The sequence below is a fragment of the Chlamydotis macqueenii genome, chromosome 11, assembly GCF_036417535.1.
Source record: "Chlamydotis macqueenii isolate bChlMac1 chromosome 11, bChlMac1.mat, whole genome shotgun sequence".
In the NCBI taxonomy this organism is placed as follows: domain Eukaryota; kingdom Metazoa; phylum Chordata; class Aves; order Otidiformes; family Otididae; genus Chlamydotis; species Chlamydotis macqueenii.
The window spans coordinates 4,539,284-4,557,768 of NC_141566.1; the positions used below are offsets into that span (position 1 = coordinate 4,539,284).

The 18,485-nt window shown below is 38.9% G+C and overlaps 1 protein-coding gene across 4 annotated transcripts in view; it reads right to left on the minus strand.

Annotated features, from left to right (window-relative positions):
* VBP1 (VHL binding protein 1) overlaps positions 1–18,129 on the minus strand; it is a 41,252-nt gene extending 23,123 nt beyond the window's left edge. For 2 of the 4 annotated variants that reach the window (XM_086756203.1, XM_086756201.1), the window contains exons 1-9: positions 17,668–18,127; positions 9,978–10,120; positions 7,927–8,002; positions 7,075–7,177; positions 6,795–6,888; positions 6,579–6,690; positions 5,420–5,526; positions 4,769–4,810; positions 766–851 (exon numbers count right to left, since the gene is read on the minus strand). In XM_086756203.1, coding sequence (XP_086612329.1) covers positions 766–851; positions 4,769–4,810; positions 5,420–5,526; positions 6,579–6,690; positions 6,795–6,888; positions 7,075–7,177; positions 7,927–8,002; positions 9,978–10,120; positions 17,668–17,797 — 893 coding nt within the window. In that variant the 5' untranslated portion in view covers positions 17,798–18,127. Of the gene's footprint in view, positions 1–765; positions 852–4,768; positions 4,811–5,419; positions 5,527–6,578; positions 6,691–6,794; positions 6,889–7,074; positions 7,178–7,926; positions 8,003–9,977; positions 10,121–17,667 lie in introns of all 4 variants that reach the window. The other 2 variants (XM_086756205.1, XM_086756202.1) reach the window with 2 other exon arrangements.
* Positions 18,130–18,485: the final 356 nt, after the last annotated feature.

Sequence of the window (18,485 nt, forward strand, 5' to 3'; positions counted from 1 at the left end):
TATTCCCTTCAAGTAGCAGAGGCACAGAAAGCTTGTTTGTACCTATTATATATATAACAGTAAACAAAGCACAGAAGTTATTCCCTGTATAGTATACTTTTTAGCAGAATACTGTGGCAGTGAATCCTCAGATACTTGCAGGAAAGAAAAGTATCTGAGGAGCAAGAAAGCAACCCAGGAAGTAGCTTACACTGATACATTTATCAATATTTACTAAGTTTCTGGGGGAAAATGCTTATGCCAAAAGAGATCTCACTGTTCAGTCAGAAGTACTGTTCATACACATCGATACTATACTTGACAAAGAATAACACAATTCCTGTCAGCACAAAGCATCTAAGCTGATTTGGCTCCTCTGAGAAAGGACTGAAGAACTTTTATAAGCAGGTTAAGATAAATTCATGGTCTGAGAGGTAGATAATCGACAATAAAGATGAATACCATCCTATCTTGGCTAACAGGAGCCTCAACATCCATACCTTAGAACTCTTACAAGCCAGAGGACTTCAAACAAGTAAAAGCTGAAGAATAACACACAAGGTCTCAGCTCAGTGGTTTATTAAAGCATAATAAGTCTGTCAGACACAGGCAGGCCTACCTAGATTTCAAATGTGACTAAGCTATCAGACTCACTAAATGCTTCGTTTATACTTCTAGGAAGTGAATAAAATACAAGAACACCAAATGACTGAATCCTGAAAATACTTAGTATAAAGATGACAAATCCTAACTTATAGGCATTGTTGTAGTTCATCCGGTGCTCACCTGCTAGCAGCGGAGACTTCTTTTGTTTTCTTTCCCTCCACAGAAGCCAAATGCTGTTCCAGTGCTTCAAGCAAGCTGCTGGGAGCCTAAAGGTAAAGTATTTATAAAACACTACTTCCAGACAACACATCATTGTTTAGTACACAGATTAGCTTCCTCATCCACTAAAAACAAACAAAATCCCACTCATGTTTAATTGTGCCTTTGGGTTTTGCTGCTGTCCCACACACCTGAATTCTCTCTACTCAGTTGTGGTTCTTTAAAAGGAGCAGCACCACAGAGACACGAAGCAAGGATTCCCCCAGGGTAGGTTTCCTTCTGTGTACATAAGTTGCATTCTTGTTTTTGGCAACAATATTTGCTATGTTAAGATTAATCCAATAATCACAGCTGATTAAGCAGTACTCCCTTAAACTCACAGAAGTACCAAAATGAAGCCTTTGCATTATCGATCCCCTTTCCTCAGTAACAGCAAAAAGCCAATCACTTTACATTCAAATAGTTACAGTCAAAGGCTTGCATTACAAACACTTGACTACAGCAGAATGTTAGGTTTCACTAAAAAGAAAAACAATCAAGTTCAACCTGATCCCAACAACACTACTGCAGACTAAGTAGCTGTTCAGCACACGACTACACAATAAACCACCTAAATTACTCCAAAGCCTTTGGTAGTCTAAAAGATTAGAAGCCAATAACATCAATTCCGATAAAGATGATTTTTAGCAGATCTCCTGCTGCAGGAGAAGTGTTACCCACCAGAAGGTTTTAAACATTGAGCTCTTTTTTAAAGCAATACAGCAGATTCCAAAAAACAAGCTTCTTGCCATGTAAATCCAGCAGGAAGTCAGGCACTAGACACCTCAGCTAACACTTGAGACACCTAAATGAATTTTAGGTGCCCAATACTCATAAGCTTACCAAGACTTTTGAGAGCACAGTCACGACATTATTCAATATCCAATCACAGATTTTAACTGATAGGTAACAGAAAAGAGTAAGTTTAAAAGATACAGACTAAGGCACACCAGAGCTGTTTTGCTTCCTACAGAAAATAAGAAAAAAGTGCCAGCCATAACCTGCCTGCTTTCTGTCATATACTTGTACCCACTACAGAAATATTTCTTCCATACCAAAGGAAACAGCTTTAAAGCTCTGAATAAATTCGATTTATTCTCTCTCGCCTGCCCCCCCCCTCCAAATCTTGATTACACAGTCTTAGTAGGAAGTAAGATTTCTCCGAATCACCCTATAAAACAACCTCCATCAAGCAAAAGAATCAGGCTAACACTTTTGCAAGAGTTCACTGCCTTACTACTCTAGCCACATTGATCTCATGGCTTCTAACTACATAGTCCACACACCATACAAGAAGTGAAATAAATCCTACTGCAGATCCAGATGAAGGGAATAGATATCTCAAGTTTTTATGTACCTGCCAGCTCAATCCTCCTCATCTGGCAGGGTTTCAGAGACCACTTGCCAACCTTCAGTAGGTAGAACAGCTAGGACAGGTATTGTTTGGAAGGAAAACAAGCTTGCCCTTGCTAACACTTCTGTACCAAAACCTAGACCAAAGTATTTCCTAGAAAAGGTAAAAACATTAATCACACAAGGCTTTAGCAAGTTCTGCTTTGAATCACTGAGGACAACTGCAGCTTCCCACATTCAGTGAAGGCCAATTCAAGCAAGAAGAGATGCAAAGAAAAGCAATTAGAATAATCCTATAAAACTGTCTTAAAGTTAAGGCCTGAGTTGATATTTCTTTCTATAAATAGAGCTAGGTAAGCTAAGACACTGTAGTTACCTCGACAACTGAGGTCATGAATAAATTTAGTGTTCACACTAGACAGCTAAACCCCAAGGGGGAACATTTTTAAATACCCTTCCGGAAAGGTATCGGGGATTTAAAAAAGAAAGAAAGAAAGAAAAAAAACCACGACACCAACCTAACAATAAAACCCACCATACTTTTACCCTTCAGGAGGAACAATTGTTTGCAAAAGGTATTGCATGACACAGCTAGATAGATAATCTTAACAGAAGGAGACTATACTCTGACTGCAGAAAGTTTTTCCTAGGCTGCTTTTTCCGCCCCCCGCCCTAAGGCCACTCTAAAACTTAACTACATGGCAAAGCATATCCTATACTTACTGTTTCTAAAACTCTCTAATCCACCTCCTCAACCATAAAACCTAAAACCAACAAACCAGTAACTTCTCTGAACTTTCTCATTGCTGCAAACATCCAACAAAACATCAGAGATTAAACTCTGAGCGAATAATAGATTTTAGTAATTTTGTATCAAAAGACACCTAGACTAATACAGACTTTTTTTTGTGAAACCCTAGTATTAAGAGATTTTTAGAAAATTCTTTTAATATTGCACTAAACTGATGTACAGTCAACTTTTATTAAATGCCATGAAATTTACTATTGAAGTGGAGTGCATAACAGTGGCACTGGAATTACCAAAATACACAGGAAGCTGACACCTACCACCACAGTTCAGAGAGTTGCCTTTCATGTCTAAGTGCACTTAAAACAAAATAGCTAAGCTAGGAGAAAAATACGTTGTGAGAACAGTATATACAAAGGTTTTAGCTCACTGAAAGTTTCAGATACAAAAAGCGGCAGAATTGAGTTAAATCCCTCATTCTCAGTAAATCAAAACCCCCTGCTTTGAAGAGCCTTACAATGACCCAATTAACTGGACAAGTGCACACAAACCCAGCAAAGTGTAACTTCAGACTTGAGTATAATTTGATTAGCATAAGACAGACCAGCTGAATACTGCAGTACTAATGAAAAGAGTAAGATGCCAAGATCAAACACCAATAGAAAACATCAGACTACCATTTTCACTCATTATCTGCTCTTACTCTGCTGGTTACCATCATATTGATTTCCTGCCACAAAGGCCTGGAAGTTCTTAAAGGCATTAATATTAATTGCTAGGAGCAAGTATTAGAGATTTGTACTCTGAAACACACATGATTTCAGACGGAAATCGCACTTTAGGCAGTAATGAACACCACTGACACTGGAAATTTGTGGTTTGGATTTTATTTCCGTATTAAAAAGACACTGATGAAGTTTAGGCAGATCTTCACAGTAGATACATTTTTACATGATTGACCCATGAAATTTTATTTCGTAGTGTAGAATTAGATGTGAGCGTTCAAAGTTTATACATTAACTGTTTCACACTGACTACGCTTAAAATAGCTTCAGTACTCTAGACCTCTAAACACTCCAGTCTATCGCACAAGTCTCCTGACAGATTGCCATTTATTCTACCCACCAGGTTACTCCGTGTTACAGAAAAAATACCAAATCTCTGTCCTGTTGGGCTGCTCTTAGGTTAGAAATACAATGTCCCTATGAACTGAAGGAACTTCCAAAGAATAACTTTGTGCATTTCTGTGAACTATCAGTGTTTCCTATCCACCAGGTCAAACCATCTTTCTCAGCTCCCTTCTGCCCCTCGATTTATCCTCACTAGAAGGTGTTCCCCTGCGTTCCACCTTTTACACTAAATGTTCCAGCACACAACCTATATTGTTCATGTTCATCATACTACTGAGTAATATCGAAGAAACATCAACTCTATTCAAACCTTAGGGGAAAAATAATCCTTGACTGAACTAGCTAACTGTAATCTTTAAGCGTATTAGAAGCCATTAAGTTACAGTGAAATGGAAGGTTTTCCTCAAGGCACAGCAAGATCCTTGTGGCTTACATGCCAGTGAATCCTCTGTGATAAAAAACAGAAGTTCTTGAAAAATATTTTGTGAGTTTTACTGCTTTAAGCGAAAAAAAAAAAATCTTAAGAGCTGCAAAGTACTGAGTACATTTATTCTACGGGAAAAGTCACCATACACATTTTCCATATATAAATACGTAACAAAGAATATATTTTTGAGATGAGTGATTACTGTGATGCACACTAACCTTTAAGAATGCAAAGAACAAAATAATTGGCTTAATATATTACACTGACCTGAGTAAGATCTGGAATGTCACCCTGATCGATTCCAACTTGCTGGGTTTACAAAAAAAAAAAAAAAAAGAAAAAAAAGAAAGTACATTACTATATGCAGTGGCAATGAAAGGAAAAAAAAACAATGTCTGAACATTATGAAGAAACTACCATATTAAAGAGGGATATTAAAAACTTTCTGAACTGGCAGGAGTTTCACTGGGAACACACCTTAGAAATCACAACTGCATTAATTTACTTCTCAAAGCAAACCCAACTTTTTATCAAGCCTAACTTTTTCTTGCAGAAGAGCATACAGGGAACATTAAAAACATCCACATTGCTTACTGCAACTACTCCATTTTGAGCAGTGACAGTAAAGGAGACTAACATTCTGAAAACAGACTGTAACACTCAGTTCACTTGGGACCACTCATGAAATTTCTAACAATATTTCGGAAAGTTTACTATGTCATCTGGCTAATGAAAAGGATATCCAAGAATCTCACTTTATGTTAATGAGCATACACAACCTTTGAAACACCTCATCTGTAGAATACTTCCTTGTATACCGAAGTCAAGCAAACATTAATCTGTTTCTGAAGAACACAGACTACTGTACCAGCACAGACAGCTAACTGATATGCCTTCCACAGATGTAGATTTATTTACCTCTGCTACTTTGAGGAATTCTGACAGTTTGGTCATTCTGGCTAGAAATTTTTTGTAAATATCCAAGCCTTCTTTGCACTGGTTCTTCTTCATATCAAAATATCTTTCTGAGGATGCAAATAAAACTCTTGTGAGATAACAGACCCCCCAGCAAAAAGTGGACACAGTATTATAGAAGTTAATTCGAGACAAGCTTCAGGGAAAGGACAGGAGAAACTCAAAGCTATTCAAATTTTAAAGTTTACATGAAAACCTGACACCTTTTGTAATAAGCCAGTTAATAGAAAAACATTGATTTTTCTATTTCAGTACATTAGAATATAATGTAAAGGTTTATTAAGTATAGATGCAAATCACTGCAATTGTTAAATTAGGTATTTAGGGAAATATTTTCAAGAAGTCAACTTATTAGCTTGCAATAAGACAAATTAATTTACCATTTGAAAATATTCTTAGTATATATTTATATTTTTAGACCCTGTATCAATACATTTTGATGTTTCTAAATGGACTCAATATCCAAAAGATATCAGAATGGCTACTGAAATGGAACATGTACTGAACTGACCTACCAAAAGGAGTATCAACCACATCCTTCACTTCTTGTTGTTTTGCCCTATGTACTTATACATATTTCATTGAGTAAAAACCAATGCATCAACGGAACACACCGATCAGGTGCTTTCATTCAGAAATTTGCTTGAATACATACAGCTTTGCTAAGAGCTTATCACTCTTGAACAAAAAACCCTACGTGTCATTTACTAGGCTCATGCAGATCCAGGTAAAAGTGAACAGTCAAGCCATAAAGAAAGTATGGGCCACCAGAAGTCAGTCATACTGCGACTATACTAAATACTCAAAATACCTGGTATCTCGCTAATACTTTCACAATCCAATTGCCAAAGGTTATCCACTGCACATTTATGGTACCTTTTGGTTTAGTCTCACCAGTCACCCTCTCATCCCAATTTCTCTTTCAAGGTACAAGCGTATGTTTAAGCCTACACTAGTTGTCACTGGAACTAATACAGGCTTTGTTTAATGGTAATGGAGCAGAGATGATTTACTAGGAAAGTGCAGTCAGAAATTGTCTATATTCTTTAGTTCTCTCACTATCTTTCACGGAAGTTCAAAAGCTAAAAAAATTCTCACGTACCTAAAAGATTAATAATCCCCTCATTGTACGCTGCAAAAAGTCTAATGGAATCTTTAAAGAGGAGCATAAAGGCAGCATTTATAACACCATTTGTTAGTTCATTTGGATTTGCCTGTGTAGAAAGCAATGAGAAAGTAAATTAGTATTTAATAAAATAATTAATCCCTCATTTCAAAATGAGAGAATGTTACCTAACACCAAGCTGAAAGTGCTTACATCAAAATCAAGGAGTGCATCAAGCTGGTTCTGTATGATTGGAAGGGTTTTCAGAAGCTTTTCAGCATTCATGGTTCTCATCACTCCATCTAGCCTACAGAGTAGAAGACATGTTTGCAAGTTACCACAAGACCTCAGCATATTACGCTATTTCAACAGAACTATATTGCTTCATCGGGCCAAAAGGAACACCAGTCTGTGATAACCTCATGAACAACTGGTATTCCCCCCGCTCCCCACCCCAGTATGGAAGACCAAACAGAAGTAGTAACAGTCTTACCCTCTTTTCATTTTGGTGAAGTCAACTGCTACAAGTCTATATGAAAGTGCTTTTTCATTCAAGTATCTGCTATATCGCCTAATGAAGGTAGACATATCATAGCCTAAAAGTTAAGCATTTATAAGTTAGACATTTTGAAGGACAGTTCCTTTTAAGTTCTTCTCAAGAACTATTCTCCTACTAGCCCATTTTACATAAACTTGCATAAAAAGCCCTTCATAGGCACTTTCCAGAGTCTTGAGATTCACCATTTTTCACCTTAAGATGTAATGTTACAGTTTCTTCCCAACTTGCTAAGGTTAGGAAAGCATTCATTGAAATTATGAGAATAAATACCTAAACACATTAAAATATTAGGCAAGAACCAAGCATAAAATATTAGGCAAGAACCAAGCATAAAATATTAGGCAAGAACCAAGCATAAAATATTAGGCAAGAACCAAGCAGCTCTTATTAAGAAGTTCTTGAAATTAAACAAGTATTCCTAGTACAAAACGCTGAAGGCTTTGGTAACTTCTCTGAAATGCCTCAAAAACCACATAAAGACCCAAAAATCCCTCCTACCATTGGCAAGTAATTAAAAGACTTCTCAGAGATGTGCAGGCATTCTCATTATTTATGCAGCACACCCTAGTTATCATTCCATCTGCCTTAACAGTAAATGTTTACTCCTGAGACACTAAAATGCAATGCCAGAAATAGATCACTGTGCTAATATCCATCAGGTTTATTCTAGGTAGTGTTAAGAGTTCACTTCTTAAAAATTTACAGCTCCTACCGTGCACCAACACAGGCACTACCACAGAGCAAAAAAAAGCAGTAGAATTATTTCCTTCAGTGAAAAATCCTTACCCTGCATGGCACTTTTGTCCAGGTAGTTATTTAAATTGAACAAAGTGTTCCGGGATGCAAGATACTGGATAAAGCGCTGTTGAAGAAAAAGTTGAGAATATCATTGTTGAGTCAGAACATTTAAGCATATCACAAGAAAACTACACTTACCTTGTAACTCTTTCTAGTAACCTCTATCAACAATAGAAATTAATTAAAAGGGAAAATTTTAAGGAAAAACTTGAAACTACTGATTAACAAAGCCTCTGAAATCCAAAACTCTATTTAGCAAAAAAATAAGTTTAAACTAAATAAAAAGACATCACTGTTTGTGAATAAAAGACTAATAATCCTAGAAGAAACTGCTTAGGTTTGTAGCTTAGAATAGACAAGCTGGAAAACACAAACCAAAAATACCACTCGCATTATCCAAGTTCCCAAGGTTCACACAGCTCTACTGCTGTAGAAGTGGGACACAGGCTTAGTTACAAAGTTTAAAATTAGTAACAACAATGCTTCTGGAACCGTGGTGAGCGGCAGCACTGAGGTTAGAATTTATAGATAACGATAAAAAATAATGCAGTGATCTGACTAAGTAACATTTAAGCTCTGACAACTAATAGCTGGCTCATGGGTCTCGCATTGCACAATGCACAGGTGAGAGGAGTTTTAACCTGTTTCACTCTAAAACTTCATCACAAGAAACAAGTAGTCGTGTTGAACAAGAAACTGCAAGACAGTGACTGCTCAGACAACATTTTTACCTTCTGCTATATTTACATGTACTTAAAACAGAAGTTCAACATCTGGTAATTTTTTATCTGTTTAAGAAGGTCTCTTAATTTATTAGAATAGTGAGGAGTACACTCATGTTCCACCTGAAATTACAGAACTAGTATTCCAGACACATTATCTCAGCAGGTATAAAAGCACTCTTAATTTTAGGTTTCAAATGCACCCACTCAAAGCTGAGGAGCTTTCTGCCACTACAAAACTCTGTATGGACAAACAGATACTGACTGGTAGCCCACAACTTTAAGTTGTTTTTTTTTCTCCTATGGTTCAGTTGTCTGCTTTTTTTTCTTGCAAGTTTCAGTGTGTAGATATGAACTGTATTGGAAGAAGAGACAATAAAATATACAAACTGACCTACAGCATTTAGTTTAGCTTTATACTTGGAGTAAGTACTGAATACCAAGTAGTGAGTTCTACTTCATATTATCCTCTAGTTTCAGCCTATTATCTGTTGAAACTACAATTTAAGCACATAAGCAACTTGAAGTGTTAACAAAGAGCACACTGTGTTTTACAAGTCATGTCAATTAAGTCCACAGAGCTTTGGAGAAAGGCAGCAACACTAAGTTTCAGAGCAGTTTGATGGCTGGAAGCAGTACCTTTAAGAATCATCATTTCAATACTACCGGCAGTCAACAGTCATTTATCAGAATGACTACACACAAGTTCAGGCCTAAACTGTCACCTGACCAAGACAAAGTTTAGTTTTTAATGGAAGGACTGTGTAACGCTACATTTCTAATGCCATGTTATTGTCCGAGAAGCTTTTCATAAATAGTGATGAAACAATTTAAGTGAACTAAATGTAACAGACACCTGTTTCGGAGGAATGTTAATGGCAACAACATATGAAGGTTTAGCCCATTAGATGATGGTTTGCAAGACCTAATATTCTACTCACCATATTCCTCCGCCCTTTAGTAAGCATTCTTACCTGTTAATAGGCTGGCCAACAAGACTTTTGCTGTGCTCTTACTGATTAACATTAGCCTAATGAAGTAAAGCTCATCAAGAGTTTTTCAAGTCTTTATTCTAGAAACATCACTAATTATCCCCTCACAGCCCAATCCCTATACCTGCAGGTAAAGTGCAAACTGACGTATTTCAGTATTGAAATAACGAAGGAATATTTTCTTCTCTAGAGAGGCACTTTACAGCCATCAGCAGAGGAAAACCAAAGACCTTTGAAAAATTCAAGTACATATCTAATGCTTCATAGATTGAGACACTTTTTTAAAAACACTGTCAAAGAGGCTTTGAAAGAACTAATGTCTTACCTCGTTTCCATACATCATGAGGTGGTGTGTTGTAATTAGAGCTTTGAACACTACAACCCAGCTACTGTTTGCAGTTCTCTCAAAGAGTGTGTCTGCCAACTGTGGAATATTCACATTCATTTCATTTGTGCACTGCATTAGATCTAAATTAAAGCGGGGGGGAAAAAAAAAAATCAAAGCATTACAATGAGTTATATGCTCTAAGAAGATCATCGTGTTATTTTGTGTTTCTACCTTGAGAAGTCATCCTGGAAACATTCACTCCAGTTCTTTGTTTCAGAATTAATTGAGCTATTTTACACGCCTTGCTCAAATTCACTGCATTTTACCAAATGACTCCAAGTATGAAATTCAAAGGCATTTCAATAATTTTATGGAGTCTCAGTATCTCATCAATAAATAACCTGCTCCAGTAGAAACTGTGCCCAAATTTCTGTTCAAAAAAAAAAAAAAAAAAGAAAGAAGCAAGGAAAAGCTGAGACATCTATACCTCACGACATCACCAGGCAGCAAGGACCCTGCAATTCCAACCTAAGTCCAAGTACTGAAACTCATGACAGCAAATGAGATGCTACAAGTTTGTAGTAAGTCTCTTTTCTATGAGAATAAATAGCAAGAATTTGCATCTACACACCTCTCCACTTTGCTAAAACATCCACCACAAAATACTGAGTAGGTTTGTGACAAGGATCACAGCAGGTTTCAGGCTTCTGTATAAAAAAACGCTGTGTCCAAGACTGATCATAAACTCAATAGTAGAACATTAACTTGGGAGGTCAGAGACAGAGAGCTTCAAGTCTCTACCTGAGTATTAGTACAAAACCAGAACAGGCTCCTGCAGATACATGGGAAAAATGCCTGCCTCAGAAGGCGAGTGAAGGCACCTGCTGAGAAGAGAGCAAAGAACTGAACCCAGGACTACTATAAACCCCTCAAGACATGCACATTAGACATTTATCCTCTCCGAGCTAAATTTGGCTCAGGTGTGATCAAAGTACACCTTAAGGACTGGGCAAAGCCAGTAAAACAAACACCTAGTTTGAAAAGCTTCCTTTGTGGCCTCTTGTTTAAGCCAAGTCTGTCAGCAGCCTGTTGGCTGCAGAGCAGCACTGCTGGTTATGTGGTCTGTCTGTGCAAGTACTTGAAGAAGGGCAGGTGCTTGGGAAGTTAGCAACAACTGAATACTGAGGTGTCGGCACTACTGAAATGACCAACTTATTTCTCTTATTAGCAGTACGTAGAGAACGGACTATGTTATCATAAACAACTTCAACATGAACTTAGAGATCACACACTGACAGTTTAGGACAAAATACTTCATAGAAATACTGCACTTAGAATTGATATCTGTTCTAGTGCACAGAATACCTTACAGAAGTGTCTTAATTAAAGATCTATTTATTAAGAAAATAAGATATTTTGATTAAGGATCACTGTTCAGAATAATTTAATAACCAGAGTAATTTTAACAGTTAAGAGTTTTAGATAGTTTCTTGTCAAGGCAGAAAGCTACAAAATGCAAATTCTACAAAGTTATAACTTCATGCTGATGTCAAAATTTTCCAAATATGTATAAAACATGCAAGTTGGGATGAAAACTTTCATTCTTAGTAACACACAAAAATTCTGAAATAACTGCACAAAAATAAGAGGCCTGAAAAGAAGTTTTAAGTAAGTTATACATCAAAATCTTGTTGTTGAGTAGTAGAAAGTGTTTCAATATTTACACATGTGAAGATTCTCAAAAAAACACATTATTTGATAGATGCTGCTGACCACGCATGGCTGTAGCATCATCAAATGCTGTGTCAATTAAGAAGTATTTTAAAATTTCTAGAAGTCCAAACAGTCCATAGACAATTACTGCCCCATGTAATGAAGCAAGTCCAGAATTTATACATACAGAAAATTCCTCATCTACTGAATGAGACCTTTGTTATGACATTTCAAAGTAACTATCTCAAAACACATTAACACAAATAAGTCTTCCTAAATCCAGTCAGTTTATGAACAAGCATTACAAAGACACTGCTGTTAGGTCTGGCCTAGTATTTTTCACATAACTGAAGTGTCTCTAACACCTGCACAGAAGTGTCACAGAACTGTTACAAGTGCTATTCTCAGCTTATAAAAACCAACCAAAAGAACAACCAACAAACCCCGCCCCAAAACTCTATACAGAGCAATACCTATAACATTACTACTAGGTAACAGTTAAAGAAATTCCCTTGATCTGCTGAGGTGAAAGACCACACAGATAGCCTACCAAAAATGTTACTTCTGCACAAAGTTCTTTACCTTCACATGACCACTAAGAAAGTCTAAATTTTCACTGAAGATTTTTAATATTAAGAGTGCTTTTTAAATAGTAAATGGAACTGGGATGGAAGGTTAAGATCAAAAAACTTTCTCCTCTCAAGTCAAATTAGCCAAACTAATTTAATTCATATTTTGCCAGCAGCCTCCACAGAGTCTTTTGTTCTTGTCACCTTTCCTCAAGCTAAGGTCTACCAGCAGGTGTTCCAGTAGATCCTAAGACGATACACCTGGGAGATAGATCCCTTGCATCCACTTATGTCCAAAACTGATATGAAATGTGTTCTTACACTGCTGCTCAGGCACAACGTGACAGAAATCCTACTGTTAGCAACTATATCAAATGCTGTAATTGATCACCTCTCTTTAAACCACACACCAATAAAAAAAGCTTTGGCTTATGCCATCATAAAGGTTTACTACCACAAAAAGTCATCCAGACGTCTACCTTCAGAAGGGACCAACTGCTTTCTGGTTTGGTACACAAGGCTAAAAGAAGCCTTCTCTCAAGCGACAGTAACAGACTGGAAGTTGATAGACCTCTGGTGCATTTGTGAAATCCATATCTTATTTTATTCCACAAGTATGTTTCTATGTAATTGAAAAGTGCAGTTGTAATAATTCTGTAGAACTGCTAGTAAGGTTTTCCAGCATGTGCTGCTCACTTCTGTAAGATGCAAGCCTGACCATTTCAAAGGTAACCAAAAGGAAATATTTCACATATGCAGGGCTACTCAGAGTCTAAATCAAGCCGTGCTTGAGGCTAGAGGGCCCGAGCGAGCTGCAAGTCCCATGCACTTTAGAAGGCACATTCCTTGAAGACAATTTTTATCGAGGGCACTTAGCACAATTGTGGTCTTTGGTTTCAAAATCTCCTTGAATGCACAAGCACATAAGCCAACGTTACCAATACCAAAGAAGGCATGCTTAGGCAAAAGAGACTTCTCTAAAATACTAAACTAAGAATGAACAGTGGAAGAAAATCTCAGTGCATATTATATGCCAAAATTGGACTTTCCTGAGAGTGTGTTGCAAAAACTCCTTAATAAGGTTAGTTATTAAAGACTCTTTAAATAAGTTTAAAAAGACTCTTTAATATGGCTACTCAGGGCTATTTTTAAATTATTATTTTACAACTAGTAATAATAAAGCTAGCATTGAAATACATAACCAAAAAAGCCAGTGTCATGTCTCCTATTCGATTCTTCTAAGTCTGCAATAGGAATATCTACATAGAAATAACTGTATGGCTCTGTTACAGTTGGCAGCAAAGGAGGAAAAGGCTATTAACACCATGCATCTGGAAGTATAAAGGAACAGATGCACCTGAGAGAATGACAGGTGGGCAGCTGTAATATGGATGTTGGCAGCAAAAATTGGAACGAAACGTGTAGGGCTAGTGATGCTCATTTTCTTATCGCATTACTTACATAAACACTTTACAACTCAAAGCATTTTGCCAATTACCCAGAGAAATAATTTCAACTACAAGTGAAACCGCAGTGGTATTTCTAGAATGGAATTTAGAAACATGTTAACATCACACAGAGAAGAAAAAAAAAAAAAAAAAAAAGGAAGGAAAAAAAACCCAAACCAGCTTTAAACCAGAAGAGTACTGCAGGGGTTTTCAAGCAGCCTGGAAGAGCTGTGGAAATCTTACTGCCTAAAAGAGTACTGAGAATTTATCTTCTACAGCTCATCTGAAATACTGGCACATTATCTATGAAACCATACAGCTCTTAGGAGAACAGCACACATAAATCCAGATATTTTATATATTTATATATATATGGTTTTGGGAAAATTCTCAACCAGGCACTGACAAAAACTGACACTTTTCAACTTTCAAGTAAAAAGAAAGTAATAAGTTTCTTGATTCAGGAATAGATCTCTCAAGAGAACTGTAAATACATAAGTTAAAAATAACCATAACGGTTTTATATTCCTGCATTTCTTCCATTTTGTCACAAGACTGAAACTGCTCTAAGCAGATGTAAGAATTAAGACCACTTTCCCTAACCTCAGTAGCCTTAAACAATCTAAAAAAATTATATTTCCCTTTTGGAAGTCACACTACAAACTACAGATTACAAAACAGAAGAGGCACTTCAGTAAACTTTCTCAGTGTAGCCTAAGGAATGCAACAATTCTTGCTGGAAGACTCAATTAAAACATAGCATCTGATTGATAAAAATATTTTTATGTCCATGTGCTCTTAAAGTGCAGATTTGATAGCAATCTTTAAGTCTCATTTATATGACAGCTAAATCTGAACTTAGAGTTACTTTATCAGAAAGGAAAGCAACTCAGCTTTCTGTCCCACTCCCTCACTAAACAAGTATACATGATGGCCCATAAAATTTTTCAGAAAGCTTTAAGCAATTTTAAATAAAACCCACATTTATAGATTACAAAAACATTAACCATTTTTTGTTAAAGTAAAATTTCCTCGATTACTGTATTGAAAAACTTCACAGATTTCTAAAGAGCTTCAAATGTAAGACAGCCACCTTACTGTCTGTGGAAGAGTTCAAGACTATTTTTTCATACTGTATCCTAACTTAGATGAGTAATGAGTACAATTAACTACTTTGCCCTCCCCTGTGCTTCCTAACTGGGCTGTATACAAGTTAAAGAGAAAAGCAATTCCCATTTATTGTTGTGCTTATTTATAAGTTTAAGATGCAATTAATTCAGGTGTTTGTATTTTTCTAAATTTTGGTCTACACACAAGTCTACTCCGCCAGTTACCAACATGGCTACAGCTTTTATTCATTTTTTTTATCACAGCTTTTCAATAGGTAGCCAAGAGGTATGTCACCAAAAGCATAATCTGGCCCCAAACTTGGGAAGCTGAGGACAAGTAAGAGAATCCACACTGGGAAATAACAGACAAGACCTTCAGGTGCTCCACTAAGAGAAAAGATCAATCTCTGTATAACATTTTATGTTATCCTAAAATATTACAAAATACTACAGAAATAGATCTGCTCAGTTATTTAGGACACCGTGACCTACTTTAAAAGGAAAAAACCCCAAGCATTCCCATTGACATTGCTGAGAGGGTTTTGTGTGTGTGTTTGTGTGGTGTTTTTTTTGCTCTCCAAGAAAAAAATATGACTGTACTACCCAGCAGTCAGTAGCCAAACAAACCCCAAAACTCTTAAACACTAGTTCACTCGCTGCATGTGTAACATCTTCCTGTAAATATCCACATTGTAGTATTACAGTTTTTCCTGCTGCGGAAACTTGGCAATAAGGGGATTTTGAGAACTAGTCTGAACAGAGTGCACAAATTGATACTCCTCCACGATCCCCGACATAACTACACCAAGTCTCAAACACGTTCTTGGTGAAGCTTTTTCTTGAGCAGCAATTACAAGTATTAGCAGATGGTGTAGCGTTTTTAATGACATACACATGTAGAGATCAAGGTACAACTAGCAGTGTTGCATTAAATCCAAGCTATGTTTTCCTTCATAATTTCCTTAAATTGAAAAGTACTTGCATCATATCTTTGAAAATACATTGTGTGATTTTTCCGGAGATTACAGTATTTAAACTAGTATCCTATCTGCTTGCATTTAATACAAGTAAGTTTCACATACAAGTGAAAAAAAAAAAAAAAAAGAGCCACCCACGCAAAGGCTTGCAGATGTTTGACAAGCAGTGCCTGAGTATACTCAATGAAGACTGGATTAGGGACTTTTTTTTTTTTAACCCCTTATTTGTGCTACCACATTTCACATCTTTTCTTTCCCAGGCCACCAAAGCGCTCCTATATTTCAGATACCAATTCAGAACAGTAAGTTTTTTCTCTTAGACCAAAGCCTGAGAAAGTGAATTACACCAAAACACAGAACTCATCTGGCACAGAAGGGGACCGACAGCTCTAAACAAGTTTGTGTTAAAAGATATTCAAAGGAACGTGGCAGTCAAAAGGCAATCTCAGTTTATACTATTCTCAAGCCAAGAGTTTGCCCAGGTTTCCATTTTCTTATTTTGTGAGGGTAACTTCTAATAGATGACACTATTTTAAGGGTACTTTTAAACAACACACTACATCTTTAAAGCTTCAGAAGCTTTTAAACTATTGAGCAAACTGTCACCACTTTCTGGCTTCCTGTTACATTGCCATTTCTGGACGCAAGGTTTACCTCAGTAAGTTGTTCTACCACAGGCAGAACACAAGACAAGATCAAATAAGGTAACTTTAAAAAGGCATCTTAAAAAAAAAAAAAAATTGTCCGTTACCTGGTTTTAATTTCAACACAGTAGGTGCAATATTCACTACTGTAGCTGGATTTCAGTCATTCAGATCAATAAGAAATGATATACATTTGGGTGTTTGTACCTATTTGATCCACATCAAAAGCTCTCACACAAGAAGTCTGTACTAGTGGATGAGTGCCATAGCGTCAGAGATCCAAACTGTCCTCAAACAATATAACCGAGTACGCTACTTCAAAAACTTGAACAAACTCCCCTTAGCACCACCAACTTGAATGAATCCTGCAAAGTCAAGGGAGCAGGGTGGTGGCTTTGAAGAAACCAGCCTGAAGCTTCATGTCTTCTTTCCTCTCCCTAACGGAAACACATATACTTGCTTCTCTTCTAACAGATGGTGAACGGGCACACCACAAAATGCACAAGGTTTGAAGCATTCGGTACACTTTCGAACGCTCAAACAGTAACCTCAATTGCTATCCAGTTACTAAAATCTGAAGCAAAGCAACCCCACTGATACTTTTGTAGCTTTCTGCATCTTTTGGTATACAGAGAGGAGTTTTGACATATTAAGTTTAAATATATCAGTGGCAACATGCTCTCACTCTGGAGAGATTTATCACTCCATCTTTGTCCTTCCCTCAAGTTTTTTTTACCGCATTTCAGGAGCTGTAAGACAGAAAGCTTTGCTATTTCAGGAAGTGTTAGAAATATTTAAAGGGCTGCACTCCACCAGATGCACAGAAGGAAGAGTGCTCAAAAACTTCACTTCTCACTCACAACATCAAAACCACACCACTTAACCCACCTTCTCCCCAGGTGCCGGATTAATAAGCACTACTGTATCCAGAGCACGTAAGCTAAGAAGCTCTCACCGGGAAGAGTTCAGAAGGTTGGAACATTTTTGTTTCCTGGGCGCGACAGGGTGTTACAAAGCTCACTCCCTCCACGTGTAGAAGTTTTGAAGAGCAAAGCAGTCGGGTTCACCCAGCTTTACGCGACACAACCCCTCGATGTCCCAGGTGCAAGCGGCCGCGCCGGGCTCCCACCCCACCGCCACAGAAGCCACACCGCTTGCCCCGGCGCTCAAACCCCTGCCCGGCCCGGCCCGACGGCCACCCACCGCCCGCTGCGGGGCCCTACTCACAGTCCAGGTGCTTCTTCTTGGGGCCCATCACCTCGTGGGTCGTGGCCTTGCAGACAGCTTTGGGGAGGGCCGAGCCGGTGACACTGTGCTGCGCCGCCGTGATGCGGTCCGTGATCGACTGCCCCGACATGGTCGAGGCGGCCCTGACGGCGGCTTTCCCCCCTCCGCGGACCCGCCGCGGCGGGCAGCAAAGCCGGGGCAGCGGCTCCCCCGCGGCCGGGGTGGGGCGAGCGCTGCCTCCCCCCCGGGGGACGCGACGCCGGTGAGAGCGGTTGGGGAGTCCTCGCCGGGTTCCGCCTCACCGGCTGCTCTTCCCCCGCGACGGGGCCTCTTCCTGCGGTGCGGAGACAACCCCTCGCCTCCCGGCCCGGCTCGGCTCCGCTCTGCCTCCCCCGGCGCTCCGCGCCCCGGCTTTCCCTTTCACATTTACACTCCCAGACAAAATGGCGGCGGCCGTGGCGGCGGCGGCGGTGGCGTCAGGTGACCGCCCGTCCCCGCCCCCTCCGCGCGCGCCCGCCCCCTGCGCCCGCCCCGCGCCGGAGGGGGCGCTGCGCGCGTGGCGGGAAGGCGCGGCCGCGTGCCCGGCGGGGCTGTTCCGTCACAGGCGACGTCAGCGAGGGTTCGGCGGGATGGGAGCGGGCGCGAGGCGCCTCCTCCGCCCGCGCTTTGTTCTTTGGGTGGATTTAAACGAGGAAAAAAAAAATAAAAAATGTGGAGGAGCCGGGTGGCCGTGCGCCGTCGGAGCGGCGCAGGAAGCCACCTCGCGGGCCCCGCTGCCGCGTTTTGGCGGGATAAGCTGTCCCGCGGGGTTGCGGGGG